We start from the raw sequence: 19672 nt of genomic DNA on the forward strand, positions 1-19672 counted from the left end.
AATAAGTTTATAATCTGGCGCTTTATAACTTAAAATGCGGTGGAGTTAATTAACCCGATGGAGCGAGGCATCAAGATAATTTTTAAATTAAACCTTTTTTGATTTTAGTATAGAATTTTATTAAAGATGCAATTAACAACATTATTTTGACTAACGCGCATCGTTCTCACATAGTGCAATTATTAACTTTCATGAAGGAAACGTTTTCCAAATCTCTAAAACGCATTGCTTTCTAAATGAATTGAATTTTTCTTACACGCTTTTGTTTAATACTAGTTAAATGCCCGTTTTTCGTACTGGGTGTATGCTACCACGTATGCTACCAGGTTCTAAATCATGAAAGCTTTAAGCTATCAATGATGGCACCTTTAAAATGTATGAAAATAAAATCGAATCTTCTATAGCTTAATTTAAAATAATAGCTAGTGATAAACCTATCAGAAAATTCCATTTTTCACAAGTCTCTTTCGAACGATCTAATTGAAAATTTCGAACGAATTTAAGGATCAGGGACTAAAATTGGCCCTTGCAGCAGCTGCCCTAATTTCAAGACGATAGAACAAACGGTTCTGGATTTACACAACCACACAAACACACACACAAACAGGGACACAAACACACTGATAGAAAGAAAACAAACTATACATTTTATTACCATAGATCAGGGATGGCGAACCAATGGCACGCGTGCCATTTATGACACGCGATACAATATTTTGGGCACGCCAGCCATCGCAAAGTTCACTATGAAGCATATTAACAATTAAATTTAAAAAAAAGTATTGACAAAAAAATTAACAATTAATGCCAAAAAAAACAATTAACAACCATAAAAAACAAGCTAACAATAAATAACTAGCAAAAAAATTAACAGTCCTGCTTAAACTAACATGCAATCTAATATAAGTTATTTGTCATCAGAAGTCACACTGATCATACTTTTAAGTTGAATTATGCGTATAACTGAGAGATAGCAAAATGTTTTTTGTCTCCAAAATATATAGAGTTTTGAGTTGATAGTATTCGGTATTATTACTTTCCCAATAATCACGAAGTCAAAATTATTTGATGGCACGTCTATGACCACATTAAACAATTTTTAGAAAAAATGGCACGTTGGTGCAAAAAGGTTCGCCACCCCTGCCATAGATGAACATAATTATTAGTTTTGTGCCGTTTAACATAGTCCAGCTCATAACACAATACTGATTGTGTAAGAAAGTTCTTAAATTCCCGGAAACTTTATCAAATTTTGTTTAATTTGGTTAAGTTCAATCCATTATTCCTTAAAAATATGTCGTAAGTTCTTAACAGCTGTTTTTAAGTATTATGTTGCAGCTGTTATGATACAATAGAAAATTAAAGATCAAGGCTCAGTAAAATTATATCAGAATGATTCTCATAATAAGGGGAACAGCTGTAACATAACATTCCAATTGCAATAGAACAAGAAATGCAATTCCATTATTAGTGTTTCTCACTGACTGCATCCTATTCTATTAGTTGTTTTTATCTATCGACGTTTTCATTACGACGTTCACGTTTTCATTTCGACGTTACTACTAGGATGTTACAGATAAATCGCGAAGTCTTTATCAATCACATAATGCATTGAAAAAATATGAAAAAGCATTCCGTTTGTTTTATTTAGAACTGTTCGAATATCAATAAAAGTCAGCGATTTTTAACAATTAATTTCAATAGCAAATTTCGCTTGGTGTTTTGTAACAGATCTTTGAAAAAACAAATATAAAATATCAGTTATCTTATAAGAATCTAGAATGTAAAGTAGCACATACTAAATATCAGTTTTCTTACATGAGGCTTGTGATGCCATAATAAGCATTATATTTCCTAGCTTTTAAAATTTTTTTAATTTCTTAAATTTATTTTTTTAATCATTCTTATTCCAGTTTTAATTAAATTAAACTAACTATTTAATTTTATTACATTTTATAAAAAGCTAATATAAATATTTTATTCATTTCTTAACAATCAATGTAACGGCTAACATTCTATTTCAATTCAAATGCAAAACTTATTAATTCACAGTCGCGACTAAATTGAAAACAAAATCTATTTTTTAACTTTTTGTTTCTCTTACCACAAAAAATGTTTCAGTTGCAGGGTTATACTAATTCTCACGATCCTTTTTGGCGATATTAGCTGTAGCCAAATTATTTTAAATTTAATATTGACTACGGGGGTTGGCTTTCTTTTTTGGCTATTTTATCTTTCGATAAATCGCCAACCATGGATCTCTTCTCGTGGTGCTAACTGTCCGTTGGGAACAATTCACTTTTCTTTTAATTTTAAATTCTTGGCGTTTGGTCGTTAAGACCAAATAAGGCCCTCAGCCCAACCGTTCAATTTTAAATTTTAAATTCTGGATGGGAGGAATGAATTTCAGATCCCTTTCACGAAGCACCTTTTTGTTTTATGATTTTTAAAATATGGCCCTATTCTTTATAATAAGATTTACAAAGATAACAAATCACTTTTGCTTAAATGAATTGTATTTATTTTTCTGGGATAAATATATCTCCTTCATAAACGAAGAAAATGTATCCCATACGGCCAAAAATATGCTTTATGCTTCAACGATGCTGCCTCCATTATACACTAAAGATTGGACGGACCCCATAATAAGGTTAATATAAAATGCTTATACAAAATATCTCTTGCATATGTTATCCATATCTTAAATTCACTAGCGAATGAATTTCGATCATTTTTACGTGACACGCGCCTCCATCGGATTTCGAATCTTGAGGTTATCCTATGATAGATATGATGGCCCTCCTTTAAACCACTACCTGAAACGTAACTAGAATTTCTATTTTTATTGTAAAGCTCCTTTTACAATTATTTTGTTTCAATTATTAGCAAATGTCCAAAAAAATGCATTTGCATATAAAGAAAAGTCTATAAATGTATCATGAGCACTACTGATTTCTGTGGAAATAGCGTATGTGAAAGCTTCTAAAAATTAAGGTACTTTTCATGATTGTAAAAACGTCTGTGAAACATATGTTGGATGTGAAAGCTTCCAGAAATTAAGGTACTTTTTATGATTGTAAAAATATCTGTGAAACATATGTTGGATGTGAAAGCTTCTAAAAGTTAAGGTACTTTTTATGACTGAAAAAACGTCCGTGAAACATATGTTGGATGTGAAAGCTTCTAAAAATTAAGGTACTTTTTATGATTGTAAAAACGTCTGTGAAACATATGTTGGATAGATTTGAGCGACATGAGTAGTTGAAAGTAAGATAAGAAGCAAAACATTTTTTTATGAAAAACAATTTTATAGCACTCACCCGCTAGCTGCTGGATAGTTTGACGAAATTCTAATTCCCTTTCATCGATGTAATCCTGTGATTGATTCGCGACAATTTCAGCAGTTTTCATAGTCTGTGTTTCTGAACTATTGTCTTCTATACTGTCCATCCTTCTCTTACTCCACGGATAAGCTCTTCCACCAGGAGCTTCCCGTTTTCGGGGGGTCTCCTGTTGACCCTTGGTTGGTTGCCAAGAAGCCATATTTATTGAAAAAAATCACTTGAAGGTACGATAAACAAAAAAATAAAAAGCACGGAGCTGACTAGTTTTTCACTTCATACTCTCAACAGCAGTTCTCCTTATTTCATCGTGCTTGGAATTAAGTCCAGAACTACCTATAAACAAACAAAGATAGAGTAAAAATCAAGCAGTGGTTAGGAATTTTGGAACGTTTATAAGGTATCTTAATTTAGAGAGATTCTAAAGTATCTAGGAGCAAAGCCAAATTAGAAATAATTGCATAATCAAATTGAATTGTGTTTTAAGATGACGTATTTTTTTTTATTTCAAATTTTGCTTTGAGAAATGAAATACAGGTAATTTTCGTGTAAACAAAACAAAAAATAAAACAGAAACAATTTATCATCCTCACAAGTAGAGTGTGTTACATTTTGGAATTCAGCCACGAGTATCTGTGTTTTGTAAAGTAAACCATGTTTACTTCTTTGTTACCAGTAACGATCTTCAAATACATGTTTAGTTAAGTTGCACAGAGAAGACAGAAATTAACATTTTAAACAATAGATACTTAAGCATTTAACAATCAGTCTGGTGCCTTGTAATAAATTTTTAAAAAATTTAGTTAACTGTAGGCTATTCTTTTCCCCAAAATGTTAACTGGTTGCAATCAAAAATCTTGCTCAAAAACAGGCTTTTTTTGATACTTGATTTAAAAGTTGCTTTAGTCCCTAAATTGCATTTGAAGTTGCTGGAATAAGCTGGCAAACGTAATTGCCTTGAATTTAAAAGTAGGATAGTTGTACATTAAGTATAATATCATGAAATAAATTGAAAAATTGTTATTAGTTAGTTTACCTGTGCGACCATAATGTAACAAAAAAAAATTCTCAATAATTAGAATCTAAAGGTTTTTATGATCTTGTTCTTATGCAATATCGGATTTTTTTTTTCTTTCAGTTTAAATTAAAAAGCCCTCTAGGACAAGTTTATCTAAATACTTGTCTTTTGAGTTGCATTAAAAAAGGGGCAACAAATTTGTAATAAAAACATTTGAAATTGAATAAATTTTGTTCGTAAATGTATAGTTCAGAACGGAAAACAAAAATTACTGCTACGCGATCATGGATGTAGAATACTAATCGCCAAGAGCTTTCTAGTTATTTTTTGTTTCGTTTTTTTTCTAAATACTTTACATCTTTGTTTAATTTCATCAAAATACTTTGTAAGTTGGAATATTGCAAAGCAAAGAAAACAAAAATTCTCTAAAACGCAAAATAATTTATATATACTTTTTTAAGATATTTTAATAAATTACATTGATGAGGTATTAGTTGTTTTGAAGGATTCTAGAAAATAAAGATTCAAGCGTTTGGGAGCACTTTAGAACGATAGTTTTAACCTTCTGGAGAAATTTGGAGCAATAAATAATTGAGTGCTCATTCCTTTTTGGAATTGGAAAAAGAAATAAAATTTTATCTTGGGCTTCCTACAATTTCAAATAAAATACCTTTTGTGTTGCCTGATGAAACATATTTGATAAAATATAATGATATAAGGTTTATTTTTCAGCGATTTCGAACACATCTAAAATAAATTGAAATCAGATTTCAAAAGTTAATGTTTCAATGATATTCTATCTCATCTTACACTAATGTTTAAACTAATGTTTTCTAAACTAGACTAGAGCACATCTAAGTTTAGAATCAGATTGTAGCAGTTAATACTGCTGTACGATCCCAATTCATCTGAGATGGGTTCAAGGATTCCAAAGTACAGCACTCACATACTTTTTTATTAATTTTGTAATGCCTAAAGTAGCTTACTTTTCTTTTTTAAAAAATGGAGTATTTTATTTTAAAAAGTGCGACATTTTGATAATTATATAGTCTAGGGTTGTTTTTCAAATGCAATTACTATAGGGTTTTATTTTCTAATCAAAATCATTGAAAGAATTTATCAGTAACTAAAAAAATGGAGGAAAAAAAACCTCTAACAAATGTTTGAAAAACTATAACGGTCGCAAACAGAAGATAAGACCTGCTGTTACAGATATCAATTAACATACTGAACGCGTAATTTTACCATTTGGCACAGATAATTACACAAGTCCTAGGCACATGTGGTTCAATATGCAACACTTTTCCTATTAAATACTTCTAATATACTCTAATATAGATTTTTTATGTACTCTATTATATATCTCTATTGTACATCGACTGTATAAACACGAATTACCATCGACTTTTTCTTTATTTTCACTAAAAATAAACAATTTTTGCTTGCATCCAAGATACAATACTCTCCCTTATTATGTACTTCGCTTATGTACCTTTTTTATATATCCTTTTTTATATATCCTATTTTATATATACCTCTTTTATATGTCCAAATACAATACTCTCCCTTATTATTTACTTCGTATATATACCTTTTTTATATATCCGCTTTTATATATACCTCTTTTATATGTCCAAATACAATACTCTCCCTTATTATATACTTCGCTTATATACCTTTTTTATATATCCGCTTTTATATATACCTCTTTTATATGTCCAAATACAATACTCTCCCTTATTATTTACTTCGTATATATACCTTTTTTATATATCCGCTTTTATATATGCCTCTTTTATATGTCCAAATACAATACTCTCCCTTATTATATACTTCGCTTATATACCTTTTTAATGTATCCTCTTTAAAAATATACCTCTTTTATCTAACCAAATACAATAAGTCTCTCTTATTATATACTTCGCTTTTATATCCCTTTTATATATCTATTGTATATCCCTTTTTCTTTATTTACACTAAAAATAAATATTTTTGCCAGTGTCCAAGATACAATATTCTCCCTTGTTCTCCCTTATTCTCTTTTATACCTCTCTTGCATACATCTATTCTAAGTCAATTTTATATCCCTTTTCTTTTTATTAGCACAAAAAATAAATATTTTTGTCATTACAATACTCTATTTTCTCGATTGCATATCCGCGTTTCTTTATTTGCATCAAAAATAAGTATTTTTGGCCAATAGTGCTAAAAGAGTCCTATAAAACTAAACAGCGTCATTCACCATCATAATCAATTATAAATTAAGTACAAACAGCGAGGTGGGTCCTTATTCAGGATGGGTTCTATGATGAGAAGAAGAAGAAAGTGTTTTAAATGCACATTTCAATGAGAAACACTTGGCTGAGTTAGAAACTCAGCAAGTCACGGGGCCTGGATTATATCCAAATGATTTTAAGATCAGCCAAGCAATGACGTAATGTTAGGAAATAACCTATATTTCTAAGTTTAAAATAAGCACATTTGTAAACCACAGTGAAAGCTATATTTTCTGCTCGAATCTATTTTGGGAAATTTGGTACTTAAGCGAAACTATCGTGTTCCAACCCTTCAACATCACTCGATGAATATTCGAAAGAAGAGGAACGAAGTTTTTAAAAAAGAAAATCGAATTCGAACAAGCACTTTATGTTTTGATGTGGGTATCTTATTACCTGTAAAAGTAGGTAGACATTTAAATAGCTAATTTAAGAACGATTCCTGTGACGAAATATGAAGTCAAACCTGTAATCGAATAAAAATAAATAAACCAAATCATATATGGGAAAATCAACACCGCATCGAGAAAACACGCATACAAGGAACGGGTAGGCTCTATGAACATAAATTACTTTATATTACTTTATATTATATTACTTTGATATTACTTTATAATTTACGTTGAACAGTCGATTCGTTTTTGGGTTTAGGTCTAGCAATATTAAATTGTGATGCCTTGTCATTTTGAACCCAACCCAGAAAACCAAGGAGCTCTTGAATCAAATGTTGAGACAAACTAACTTTTTTATGGAACTATAAAGTGCTGATTACATGGAAAACAAAATCATTAAAACCACCCACGGTTTGCCCGACGATAAGGATATTTTATTTACATGATGTATACCAGAGAATATTTTAAGTCAGCATTGTGGTCAGGGCAGAGCAGGGATCAGAATTCATTTCGACCAGCCATCTTTGTGATTTGAACCCGGGGTCACCTCGTTGGGAGGCGTGCGCTCTCTATTCCCTTGGCCACCGCGGTTCTGCAGGTAGGTCTTCTGATATATAGTTAAGAAGGTATTTTTAAGATTTCTTTTAATTACTTATGTGATTTAAAAGAAACGATCTATCAGTCTCGCCTATATCTTAGAGGGAAAATTCAATAGATTACTCTAAAAATATACTATCAGATATATAATTTTAAATAAAAGCTCAATGGACAGGAAATATCTAGAAATCAATGTATTTTAGCTACAGCTACCTAAAATTGGAGCTAAATTGCTCCGAAAAAATAATAATAATAAATTATTTTTAAAAACTTGATTTCGTTACTTATAGCACAAAGAAAATTTTTTGGACCAAAATGGAAAAAAATACAACTACAGAATTTTTAACATTAAAATTTAAACTCGTCTTAATTTTAAGTAGAAAGACATTTAAATAATACAAGTATTAAATTTTTAACGACACCCACATAAAAAAGTTGTCCACTCATATATGATACATCCCATGAAAGATTGGACGTTTTAATTTTCTCAAAAACCATCATTGGGATCCTTTTTTAAAAAATATCGTTTATCTTCCAAAAAAATATTAACTGTCTGTCATTAGAATACCCATAGCAATATAATAACTAATACCATAGCAATATAATAACTAATTATAATAAAGCTCATTCCCAAATTCTTAAATATTCCTAAATTGCAAAACCATTAAAAAAAATCTGGAACAAGACTGCTCGTTTCAAACAAGGTTCAAAAACTGCTAAGATAAGCTGGTTGTTGTTTCTAATACCACTTTTTATTTTATATTTTATATCCATCGTTGAACAGCCGACTCAATTTTCGGGTTTACGACTACTAATGTTCAACTCCGTAGCCTTGTAACTTTGAACCAATCCAGAAGACAAGGAAACTCCTGGATTACTACCCCCAGAGGTATTGATTTGCTATAGAATCATGGAGGACTTTGTGACTCGACAGATTTAACATGCACCAGTCACCATTTACTACACGGGGAGTCTTCGGCCGGCTGGGATCGAACCCACGAACTCTTGCCAATATCAGCAAGCCTGTTTGGTGAAACCAAGCGAAATTAAGGTAGAGGGTGCGCTTCTTGTTTTTCAGTCACGCCATCTTTGGCCAATAATACGACTTCAGCCACACACACGTAACAGCCCGTTCATAGGGGGACCTATTCATACATCCTCAGATCATAATTTTGACCTGAACCAGAGAACGATAGATCTCCAATTCAGTATCCCCAAAGGTATTTATTTGTTATGAGAGCATGGAGGACTTTGTGATCCGACAGATTTAATGCACACCAGTCACCATTTACTACACGGGGGTAATATTCCTTCTTCACATAAGTAAAATCTTTACGCCTCCCACTCATGAACAATAAAGTATCTGACACTTTTCTACAAAAATCAATTTTATTGTAAACGATTACAATCAAAAGTTATGAAAAAAGTAATAAAAGTTTAAGTTTAATAAAGTGATGATGTAATAACGAACATTAGAAATTTATTTAATGTAATCGAACATAATCAAACCTAAGCATTACATCGTATTGTAGATCAAAAATTCAAATAACCTAAAACTAAAAGATAGAAATTTCTATTTTAGGAAAGAACTAATAGGAAAATACGTGTAATTTAAATAACGCGTTTAGAACATTTTTGACTAAATTTAAGTTTGAAAGGAAAACTTCTTGATGATATCATAGTAATTATGCCGAAAAGAAAAGTAATTACAGGGGATAAAAAATAACTCTTATTTGAAGCCTGTAATTCATGAAATAATATATATTATTTAGCGAGATTGAAACATGGGCGGAAAAGTTGGTGACTTATTAGTATTTAAGAGTTATAAGAAAATTACAAGTTGATTTTTCGTATGTAATTTAAAATAAATCTGATCCTGTAAACGTAAGGTAAAGGCTTTGCAATTTCAGAATTCAGGATAAAATTTTTAAAAGCAAAAAATAATAATAAAATTTTCTTTTGACAGAAATTATAATGCAGTTGTGACATTAACTAAAGTTAAGACTAAACTTAAAATAAGACCTAACGGATTAAAATATAGATGAAATATGCAATCAATTTACTTTAGGAAATATTTGTTTGTTTCAATACGTAAAATAAATATCATGTAAAGACTAGCACATATATATCTTTTTCTGTGAAATCATGACTAATAAAATAATGGAGGTATACATTGTTTGCAAAAACGTAGAAAAAGAAATAAAACTGAATTTCAATTTTTATTTCAATAAGGCAAAACAGTATTAAAATTTTTATTAAAATTTGATTAAATTTTTGGTTTTTGTACGAGTTTTAATTTTTATCCTAAATAATAAATTACAATTTAAATACTTCCAAAAATAAAAATAAATTTTCTAATCCATGCCGAAAATTAATAATTAAAAAACGATTGAAGCCGTTTTTCATTATAAGCTCATATGAACGTAATTCAAAAAAAAGTGCATACTTTATGATAATATGCTAAGTTAAAGTAAAAAGTTTTTGAATGTAATTTTGAATTTATAGTTTTATTATAATACAAAATATATATTTATTATTTATATTAGTTTTATACATTCTGTACAATATCTCATTTTTTTTTAAAAAAAAAGTAACGATTTTAAATAATTTACTTAAGAATCAACTACGTTCCAATTACGAAACAAACCAGACGTTATTAAAGTAGTTTGTAGTAGTACTTAGTAGTTTTGGTTTTGTTATTAATGTTGAGTTCTAGAATTTAGATCGTAGGTCACAGATGATGGTGGATATTAACAGGTCTTCGCGCCACACTCCCCAATTAATCAAAAATAACAATTAGTAATGTTGAAAAACAATTCATAATAGTATCTTTACTTTGTTGTTCTAATATTTTTTCAGACTCTCATTGAAATGTCAGTTAAAAAAATTTAAACACTTTAATTTTTAACTACCGATTCATTACTTAAATATTGTAAAAATGAAACTTTGGAATATCACTATTTTATAGCAGCGAAAGAGTTACAAAATGTAAACTCAAGAATTTTCAAGAAAAATGCAGCAATAAATTAAAAATAAACGAATCTAAACCGAGAAATTGCGGAACACAAAAATATTTATGAATAACTTTAACATGATTTGAAATTCTCTTGATGACTTATAAAATACTAACTTAAACTTACTTTTAATCTTAAAAAAGTCGTAGACTCTATCAAAATAATGTATGTTTTAAAAAAGTTTTCAATCTGAAATTCCTGCACGGATATCGTGAAAATTAAACATCATTTAGGCAAAAATTAAACATTTATGTATCAAGTTGACCTTTAAATCGGTGGGATTGTCTTTTAATTGATTCAACATTGATTTCTTAGTTATACAAAAAAAGTTATACTTTATATTAAACAAAGTTTTCTTTCTGTCATTTACTTATTATGTATCATTCATTTATGTTTAATTTTTGGGAATATTAACAAATGCAATTAAAAAAATTTGTTCCATATTCCAATCTTTTTCAACCCAAAATTATTTAAAAATTTTCTCACTGTTATGAAACTCTAGATTTACGAAGTGCCTATAAATTCTTATTCTGATATATTTGTTCATTTCATAGTGAACTAAAATTAAATCAAAGTTGTAACTATAAAAAAAGTTTCAAAATGCATGGGTAAAAACTAACAAATATTTGATTTTAATGTGTTAAACTATGTTAATATATGGGTATATATTAACATAGCTCACTTTTTTACCAAATTAAACATTGATAATGATAATTTTTTTATGCTAAAACAATTATAAAACACAAAACAATTTAAAAATAATCACAAATATACCATCACAAGCAAATAAACAAAAGAAAAAAGTTAATATGTTATGTAAAATTGTTTTAATTATTTAATTAAAGATTAAAACTTCATTATATAAAAAACAATTTCAACACTAAATGTGAAGAATTAAATTTTGTCAAATATGAGTTTTTGTTTTCTTTTATAAAAACTTACTAATGTTTTTTCCTAAAATTCAAAATTAGGAAATAACTGTAAATTCAAGATCAGGATTATTTAACTTCAATTAAATTCAGAAGTGATTTTAATACATTCTAGTAAAAATCTAAAAACGACCAAATACTCATGTGGACATTTGTAATGCTATTAAAAATTGCATTCTTCATTACCAATTCAACATTAGATTTTTTGGGTAATTTGTTTTGTAGATTTTATATAAAAAATGTGTTATGAAACATAATAGAGTCTATTTTGTTTAAAAAGATTAAATAAATGTATAGTTCAAAATATTAAGCAATTTATCTAATTTACTAAACACGCGAATCGATTAACGTGAATTTTCTGAATAAATTTAACTTTTTTCTAATTTAATTTATTTTCTAATTTAACAATAGTTTTTTGTGCTTTCTATGATTAATGTATTAATATGAATATGTAATAGAATTCGAGCACAAAAGCAGAATTGATCTAAGATAAAAAGGTGAAAATTATGTCTAATTTTCACATTTTTATTAAATTATTCACACTTTTATTATATTTAAATTATACCTAATTATATATTTTATGAGAAAGAAAGAATGAAAGATATCTTACAAATTTCAAAACCGTGAAGTGCATCTTAAAGCCAATCTAAAAAACCATTTAAAATTTAAAAACTATACAAAAATTGTTAACTTTCACACTATATTGGAATCCTTAAAAGAAAATGAAACTCTTACATGAAATACGAAAGTAATATTTGATAACTGTAGCTAATTACTATTTCAAAAACACTACGTAACTTTATTCAAATTCTGTCCGCGGACAAAACAAGGAAAGAATCAAAATAAATCACATGTCGCAATCCCTCCAGTTGTTATAGCTTCTATCGTTGCTATGACAACGGATGGACTAAAGTTTTATAAGAAAGTTTGGAAACTTACCTACTGACAATCAATACCGGCTCTCTAATATCATGAATTTTTTTTTACACTTTTAAGTTCCGTTAGGTTGGATAGCTCAAGAAGAACTGAAACATTTTCTATTCTGTAATACTAAGCTCAGCAGACACCGAAATTTCGGAACGCCAACGAAAATTTGTGCTACTATTTTTGTTGTTGACATTAATGACACTTTGATATGCACGCCATCTACCGCAACTTTAGAAAACTATTTGTTATAATTTTACTAACTTGTATTTTCGTTAATTTTTTTTTAAATACAAATTTATTCAAAATTTTATAGTTTACGTTAAAAAAATATTTACGTGATTTTTGAGAAAATTTTCTCAATTGTTTGTGATTTATTTCGTCTTTGTTAATAAAGAAAATATTTATTTACTGACAATATATAACTACACATATTTTTATTTAATTTTAAATTATTTCTTAAACTGAAATAAGAAATTAAAACAGTAAAAGTAAAAAGCTCAACTCAGTAGGGTTGAGAAAATAAAAAATTATAGAAAATAAAAAGAAGGTATAGAGATAATTAAAAATTATAAAAGACAAGGAATTAAAAATTTTAGTAAAAAATTGGGAACGATATCCTAATGCTTTTTTTTTTATTAAATTCAATAAAATTATAGTAAAGAAATTAGGAATAACATCCCAATATCCTTTCTAAGTAAAATAAAATTATGGTAAATAAATATAAATCCCTAAAAATATAAATATAAATCCCTTAAAACATAAATATAAATCCCTTAGAAAACGAAAAAAAGAATTAAGATCATAAAAATTAATCAAAATTATAGTAAATTAATGTCAGGATGTTGAAATTGAAAATATAGAAAATAAAAAGAGCTAGAATTATAAAAAATTAAAAAAGTTATGGTAAATAAATATCAGTTGCTGAAATTAAAAATTATAAAAAATTAAAAAAGAAATGGAAATTTTAAAAAATGAAATAGAGATATAGTAAATGCGTATCAGGATGCTGATATTAAAAATTATAATAAATCAAAAAGGAATAAAATAATTAATAATTAAATATAATTATAGTACATAAAGTGTTAAAAATAAGAAGAAGAAAATGAATAATTAAAAAATAATGAAAAAAATAAATAATTAAAATTAATGAAATTAAGGTATTAAATTAAATAAAAGACAAAAGCAAAAATGGATTTATCTAAAATTTTTAAAAAAATTTTTTTTAGTAAATGGTTTAACTGTAAGTTGCTCGACTTTAATCGAAGTTCTCGGGCTACCAAAGAAGAGAATCATTCCCTTTGCAGAAATTCGAAATTGAAATGGTTGTCTGCGGATCATCCACAGGGATTCCCAGACCGTCGCCAATAGCGAATTGTGCAGCTCCAGAGCGAGGAAAATAAAGTACTACAAGAAAAATTGGACACTAAAAAACGTAGAGGGAATTCACATAACTATCATTATTATTACATTCACGCTGGAACGAACATAGTTTTCGTTATCCAAATGATAACTTTCATGCACAACAGATGTTCCCAGAAAAAAAGAAAAGTATGGAGAATTTGAAAAACATTTAGAGTGGGGAAGAAAAGTTGCAAGAATTTTTTTAACATTTTGATTCACTTTATACATGTAGAAATATCCACATTTATAGAACTTTCGTTAAAGAAGATTTTCTTTAAGTTTCATAAAGTATCCTAAAACGTGAATCTCTAAATAAACATAACTTTTTTTCTACGGATTTGGATTTCTGATCCTCAAAAAACGGCGATTAGCCTCATTTTGGGAAATATGATCCGTTTAATTTGAACAAGAGAGAGGTCCAATTATTTTACCTCTTAATGTTAAGTTTTCTTCTCGATTATTTTTTTTTATTCTATATTATATTATTTTATAATCATCGTTGAACAGCCGGCCTAATGTACAACTCCGAAATCTTGTAATTTTGAACCCAATCCAGAAAACAAGGGATCATGTGGTGTGTGCGGAATTCGTATCGACCAGCCAACAGTTGGATTCGAACCCGGTTCACATCATTGAAATGTGAACGCTCTATCACCTGAGCCAACACGGCTCTTCCTGATTATTTCACCATTTCACCGTTTTTAAGTGAGTAGAAAAAAAGTTTGTCAACAATTATAAAATTCGATTATCCGAAAATAATTCCATGCAAAAAATTATTTCTAATAATTATTTATTATTTTAATTCAAAACGGTTGAATAATATTTTGAATTATGAGTGGAAATTTTACCATTGATGCCACATTGGATCGAAATAAAATTCTTTAGTTTATATCTGAAAAATTTTCTATTCTTGTGAGGTCCGTTTTAATAAGTTCTTCAAACGACTAATGTAACAATAATTATTTAGAAACAGTTCAAAAAGTTAAAAATTACAATAGTAATAATAAGTATACCTTTATCGAACTTATTATTACGATAGTAATTATAAGTATACCTTTATTGAACTTCTTATTACAATATTAATAATAAGTATACCTTTCTCGAACTTATTAATACAATAGCAATAATAAGTATACCTTCATTTTTTCGAATCAAATGATATATGGTTCCTGAAAAAAATATTTCGAAAAAATGCCTTATTGTTTCGCTCAATATAGTCAGGAAAACAATATTTGATCTGATGCATTTCACAGAAATTATATTTTTTCGAACAATGGATAATTTCAAAATACATTTCCAGCGAAAGATTAGAAACGCAAATCGTTGTATATTACATACGAATGGTTACAGAAAAAAAGTTACATGTTCCTTCCCCCCAATTAAAAAAACACTCTATTTAATATAAGGTAGATACTGAACAGTGTTTTTAGTAATAATTAGACAATGGTTGTAATTAAGTTGCTGTCATCAATTCTAGTATTTATAACATTTTCAGTAAGTAGTATTACATTTTTGTAGTATTTTTATTACTTTTAATAATATGAAATTTCGCTTTTTTTTAAGTAAAAAATCACGCTTTTTAATAGAAAACACATATTTGCTGTTGACTTATTTTAATGCAAAAAAAGATCACCTTGAATAACCTGTGATCTAATGATCGGATCTTCATGTTCTAGGGGGTAACCTCAAATTTGCTATTAATTAGTACAGATAATATTTTAAGTCACGGAATCAAAAACTAAAACGTACTTTCTCTGAATAAACAAACCTTTTTTCGACGTATTGGGATTTCTGATTCCTAAAGTAAAAAAGGTAGCCGCAATCTGGGAAATATGGTCTCATTAGTTAGCTCAGGAGAGTGGACCAAAGTTAGGTTTCCTTAATGTTAATTTTACTTTCTGCGTACTTCGCCTTATTTTCAGCGAATTTAAACAATTTTACACGCAATTATTAAATTTATTTATCCAAAGATGATTTCATGAAAAAAATAACTTTTAGTAAACATTAACTATTTTTTATTATTCTACTTAATAATAGTCGAAAAAATTTAGAATTGCGATGCATGAAGTTTTTGCACAATATTTTACATGGTAAAATACAAAATTTGAGTTGATCAGCCGAATATTTTCTAAGAAATCGAATTTTAAAAATACGTACTATTGAAGTACGTACTATGAAAAAGTAAACCTAAATGCAATATATTTCGAAAAATTAGGTATAACATTGTAAAGAAAAAAATAAATTTTCTACAACAAATCAGATACAATACCTCACATTCAAGAAAATTGATGCTATTAATAGAACATTTTATTCTTTTCACATCTGAGCAGGTGAAGAGTAAATATAGCAATTGAAATTTCAATCCTTCCCGACTAGCTAGAGCACTTAAATCTCCATGGGAGCTATGTTTGAATCATTTTCTGATCAGAATATCTTGTAATATTATCCATTAGGGAATTTATCGTCAATCAAAATCTCACCCGCTTTCCGGTTAACTAGAGTCATCAAAGCTGTGACACAGCTTTATCCCAAAGGTCAATCATAAGTTTCGATTAGTATCTAAATGCTAGAAGCAGAGTTTGCCGTAATCTCACTGTCGGACATTTAAAGTGGATCAAGCTCTTACCAACTTGTTTGGCAGCTTAAATTTCAACAGGAATATAACTATATTCAATCAAAATAGAGACCAATTTCCCACTAGCTAGAGTTATGAAATATCCGCTAGAGTTTTGAACCTGATGACAATATAATATTTTTTTATTTTCTAAGCACTACAAGCAGAATTTGTCGCTATATTATCTCTACCACAAATTTATATAAGCAATCTAAATCTCTTTCAGCAAATTTCAAATGGATTACTGTGCTTAATGCCAATTATAAGTAATTATTGCTACTTCAATGGTGCAAGCAAAACTTTTTTGTCATTTTATAGCCACGACTTTTCAACTTAAGTAAACTTACAAGACAAAAAACTAAATAAAAAATTTTGGAAAAAACTTTAATTTTAAAGTAGACAAAAGGAGAAAATAACTTCATTTATGTCAAAACATTACATAGGAACTTAAGATGCAATATTTTCGTAATAAACTGAAAATTCCTCTCACATCTTTCGAAAGTCTTCTTTTTCTCAGTGGCTCGACAGACGTGGGTGGCACCTAGCCTTCTTCAGATGTTTTAACATAATAGTGATTGAAATTTTTCGCGTTGGCTATGCGAGAAAAGAAACTTCCTCGGCTTGTGTGATCTCATTAAAACCATAGAGCACTTAATTTTCATCAATTTTTGAGAATTATGATGCGAGCTGAAAAAATAAAAAGAATAAAACTTATAAACAATTATCAATAATATATTGCACTCAAAATCTAATTTTCGAACTGTTTTTAAAATATTTTTTTTAAAATAAAGATCACTCAAAATAATCCTAAATATCTCATATATGCTTTCCCAAAATTTTAACTCTTAATTTTTTTGCAGACTGCACATGCACAAGATTGCGAACATGGTAAGTTCCTGTCTTTCGAATAGTATTTTGAATAGTTAGAAATGTTCCATGTGTAATACAATATTTAATTTTAATAAATTTAAAAGTTGAGATAGGAAAAGAAAAGTGATAAGATACAAATTAAAATCCCATCATTCATTTTTATAATGAAGCAGTTTTTTGATAAGAGGCAATAGTATTGTAAATGAGTTAAAATGCATAGCTTTTGACACTAAAGAGGTTTTCCAAAAAGAGTTTCACTGGCGTTACCCGTAAGACTAACCTAATTGTTTACACCTCAGTATTACTACTATTTTTTAGCATGTGCTGTGAAGCTCAAAAAACGTTAGCTAGTCGAGGTGGCTCAGGGGATAAGGCATTCGCCTTCCAATGAGATGACAGGGTTCGAATCCCAGCGATGGCTGGCCCGTACGAATTCCGCATCCGGCTGACACCGATCACAATTCTGATGTAAAATATCCTCAGTGGTAGATAGATCATGGGTTTAGAGAACCCTTGCCGTCAGGCTAACCGTGACAGGTTTTCGCGGTTTTCCTTTTAACGCTTTAACACGGAATTTGTTGCACAAATTTCGTTTCTTATTGGTATAAAATTTAAATCAAGAAACTTTGTCCCTTTACCATTACAATTTTATCTTCAAAGTTATTTTTTAAATTCATATTTAATTTTTAATTACTGTAAAAACTCGGTAAATAATTTTCAACAAAAGTTTTGTTAAGAAATGTCGCAAAAAGTTCATTTTTAACATTGCTTTAATTTTTTAATTGCTATTTTACATTCATCATTTCAATGACATACGTTTTCTGAACAAAGTTTTTCGAGAAATTCATTTTAAAAGTAAATATGTTACAGTGAATGGCCGAAATCAGGAGAATGTCGACTTTCACCGGTGAATGTCAACAATCACATAGTCACTTTGGTGAATGTCCGAAATATTTGTTACATCAGATTTTATATTAACTTATTCGTTGATATTATTATACTTATTCGATATTTTAATATCTGCCGAGGATAGATTAGAAGAAACATCAGTGTTCGGAGTACCAGGTAAATGCATACAAGGCAGTGGCACTTGAGCTTAAAAAAACATTGATGTAGGGCAAAAGGGGTAAATGTACACCGGATAGTGGCACTGAACCTTAAAAAAAACATCAGTGTGTGGTATAACGGGCAAATATGTGCAGGGCACTGGCACTTAACTAGACCTAGTATAAAATTTCGGACATTTACCAAAGCGACTACGTGATTGTCAACATTCACCGGTGGAAGTCAACAACAACCCATTTCTGTCATTCACAGTAACAGATATAGATTCATCATCAGAATTGGCACGACAGCCCTTTGTGAGCCTGGGCCTTCCTCAGAAGCTTTTCCCTTTCTGCCCTTCTCCCAGCAATTGTTTTCCAGTTCTTTACTTTTAGGATGGCAAAATCCTCATACAAACAGTCCTTCCATCTCTTTTTGGGCCTTCCTCTTGGCCTTTTATTGGAGGGGGTTGCATTAGAGACTCTCAATGCTGTTCGTTCTGGGCTCATTCTCATTACATGCCCGGCCCATCTCATTCTACTTAATTTAATAGATTAACAAATATAGATTATAAAAGGGAAATATACTTAACTGCAAAATTTAAAAAAGGTAATTATATTATTTGCCATTTATTGCCAAACGGTGACTAAATACCTTTCTCATAAAATGTTGCACAAAAGTTAACATCATGCGATTACTTTATAATGTAATAAAAGAACAGCACTTTTACTTCTAAGCCTTCAATTTTGAACAATACTCAAAATCAAAAACGTACTAATGACAGAGGATAATCTTACGCAGCCACGATAAATAAATATCACTAGTAAACCTGGTAGTTGAAATCCCTTTGCACTGCAGAGGGCGATTCAAATTATTTTAATCTATCTTATTATTTTTTAACAGCAAGCAAAGAATGAGGAAGATTTTCGGAAATTCTTCTTTTAAAAGAACTCCAAACTTGTTTTTAATAAAAATTGTGAAGCTTAACTGAGCAAATACCGCAGAGGATAGAAAGTAAAGAATAAAAGTTTTCTCTTAATTGTTTACAAGCTTTTAACTGTATAGAGATTTATTCCATTTTTTTTAAGAATCATTGTATAAAATTCAAATTAAACAAGATAAAGTTATTTTTAATGTCCTAATATCCTTTTTAATACCCTAAAGCTAATTTTTAAGGTCCTAATATTTTGAAAATTTCTTTACTTACATTTTGTGACTTGATTTGTTGTTTGTAGCTGAATTTTTACAA

General features: G+C 28.9%; 2 protein-coding genes across 2 annotated transcripts in view; one reads left to right on the plus strand and one right to left on the minus strand.

Annotated features, from left to right (window-relative positions):
• The window catches only part of LOC107446265 (Muscle-specific protein 300 kDa), a 306758-nt gene extending 294078 nt beyond the window's left edge, over window positions 1-12680 (minus strand). Inside the window, 2 exon segments of the mRNA XM_087154058.1 lie at window positions 3321-3677; window positions 12507-12680. Of these exon segments, the coding sequence (XP_087010184.1) occupies window positions 3321-3543 (223 nt within the window). The 5' untranslated portion in view covers window positions 3544-3677; window positions 12507-12680.
• Window positions 12681-15338: 2658 nt separating this feature from the next.
• The window catches only part of LOC107450719 (uncharacterized), a 32692-nt gene continuing 28358 nt past the window's right edge, over window positions 15339-19672 (plus strand). The window contains exons 1-2 of the mRNA XM_071184004.2: window positions 15339-15389; window positions 17370-17397. Coding sequence (XP_071040105.2) covers window positions 15339-15389; window positions 17370-17397 — 79 coding nt within the window. The remainder of the gene's footprint in view (window positions 15390-17369; window positions 17398-19672) is intronic.

Source organism: Parasteatoda tepidariorum, chromosome 10, assembly GCF_982258835.1.
Source record: "Parasteatoda tepidariorum strain Cologne lab strain chromosome 10, Ptep-v5.0, whole genome shotgun sequence".
NCBI lineage: Eukaryota > Metazoa > Arthropoda > Arachnida > Araneae > Theridiidae > Parasteatoda > Parasteatoda tepidariorum.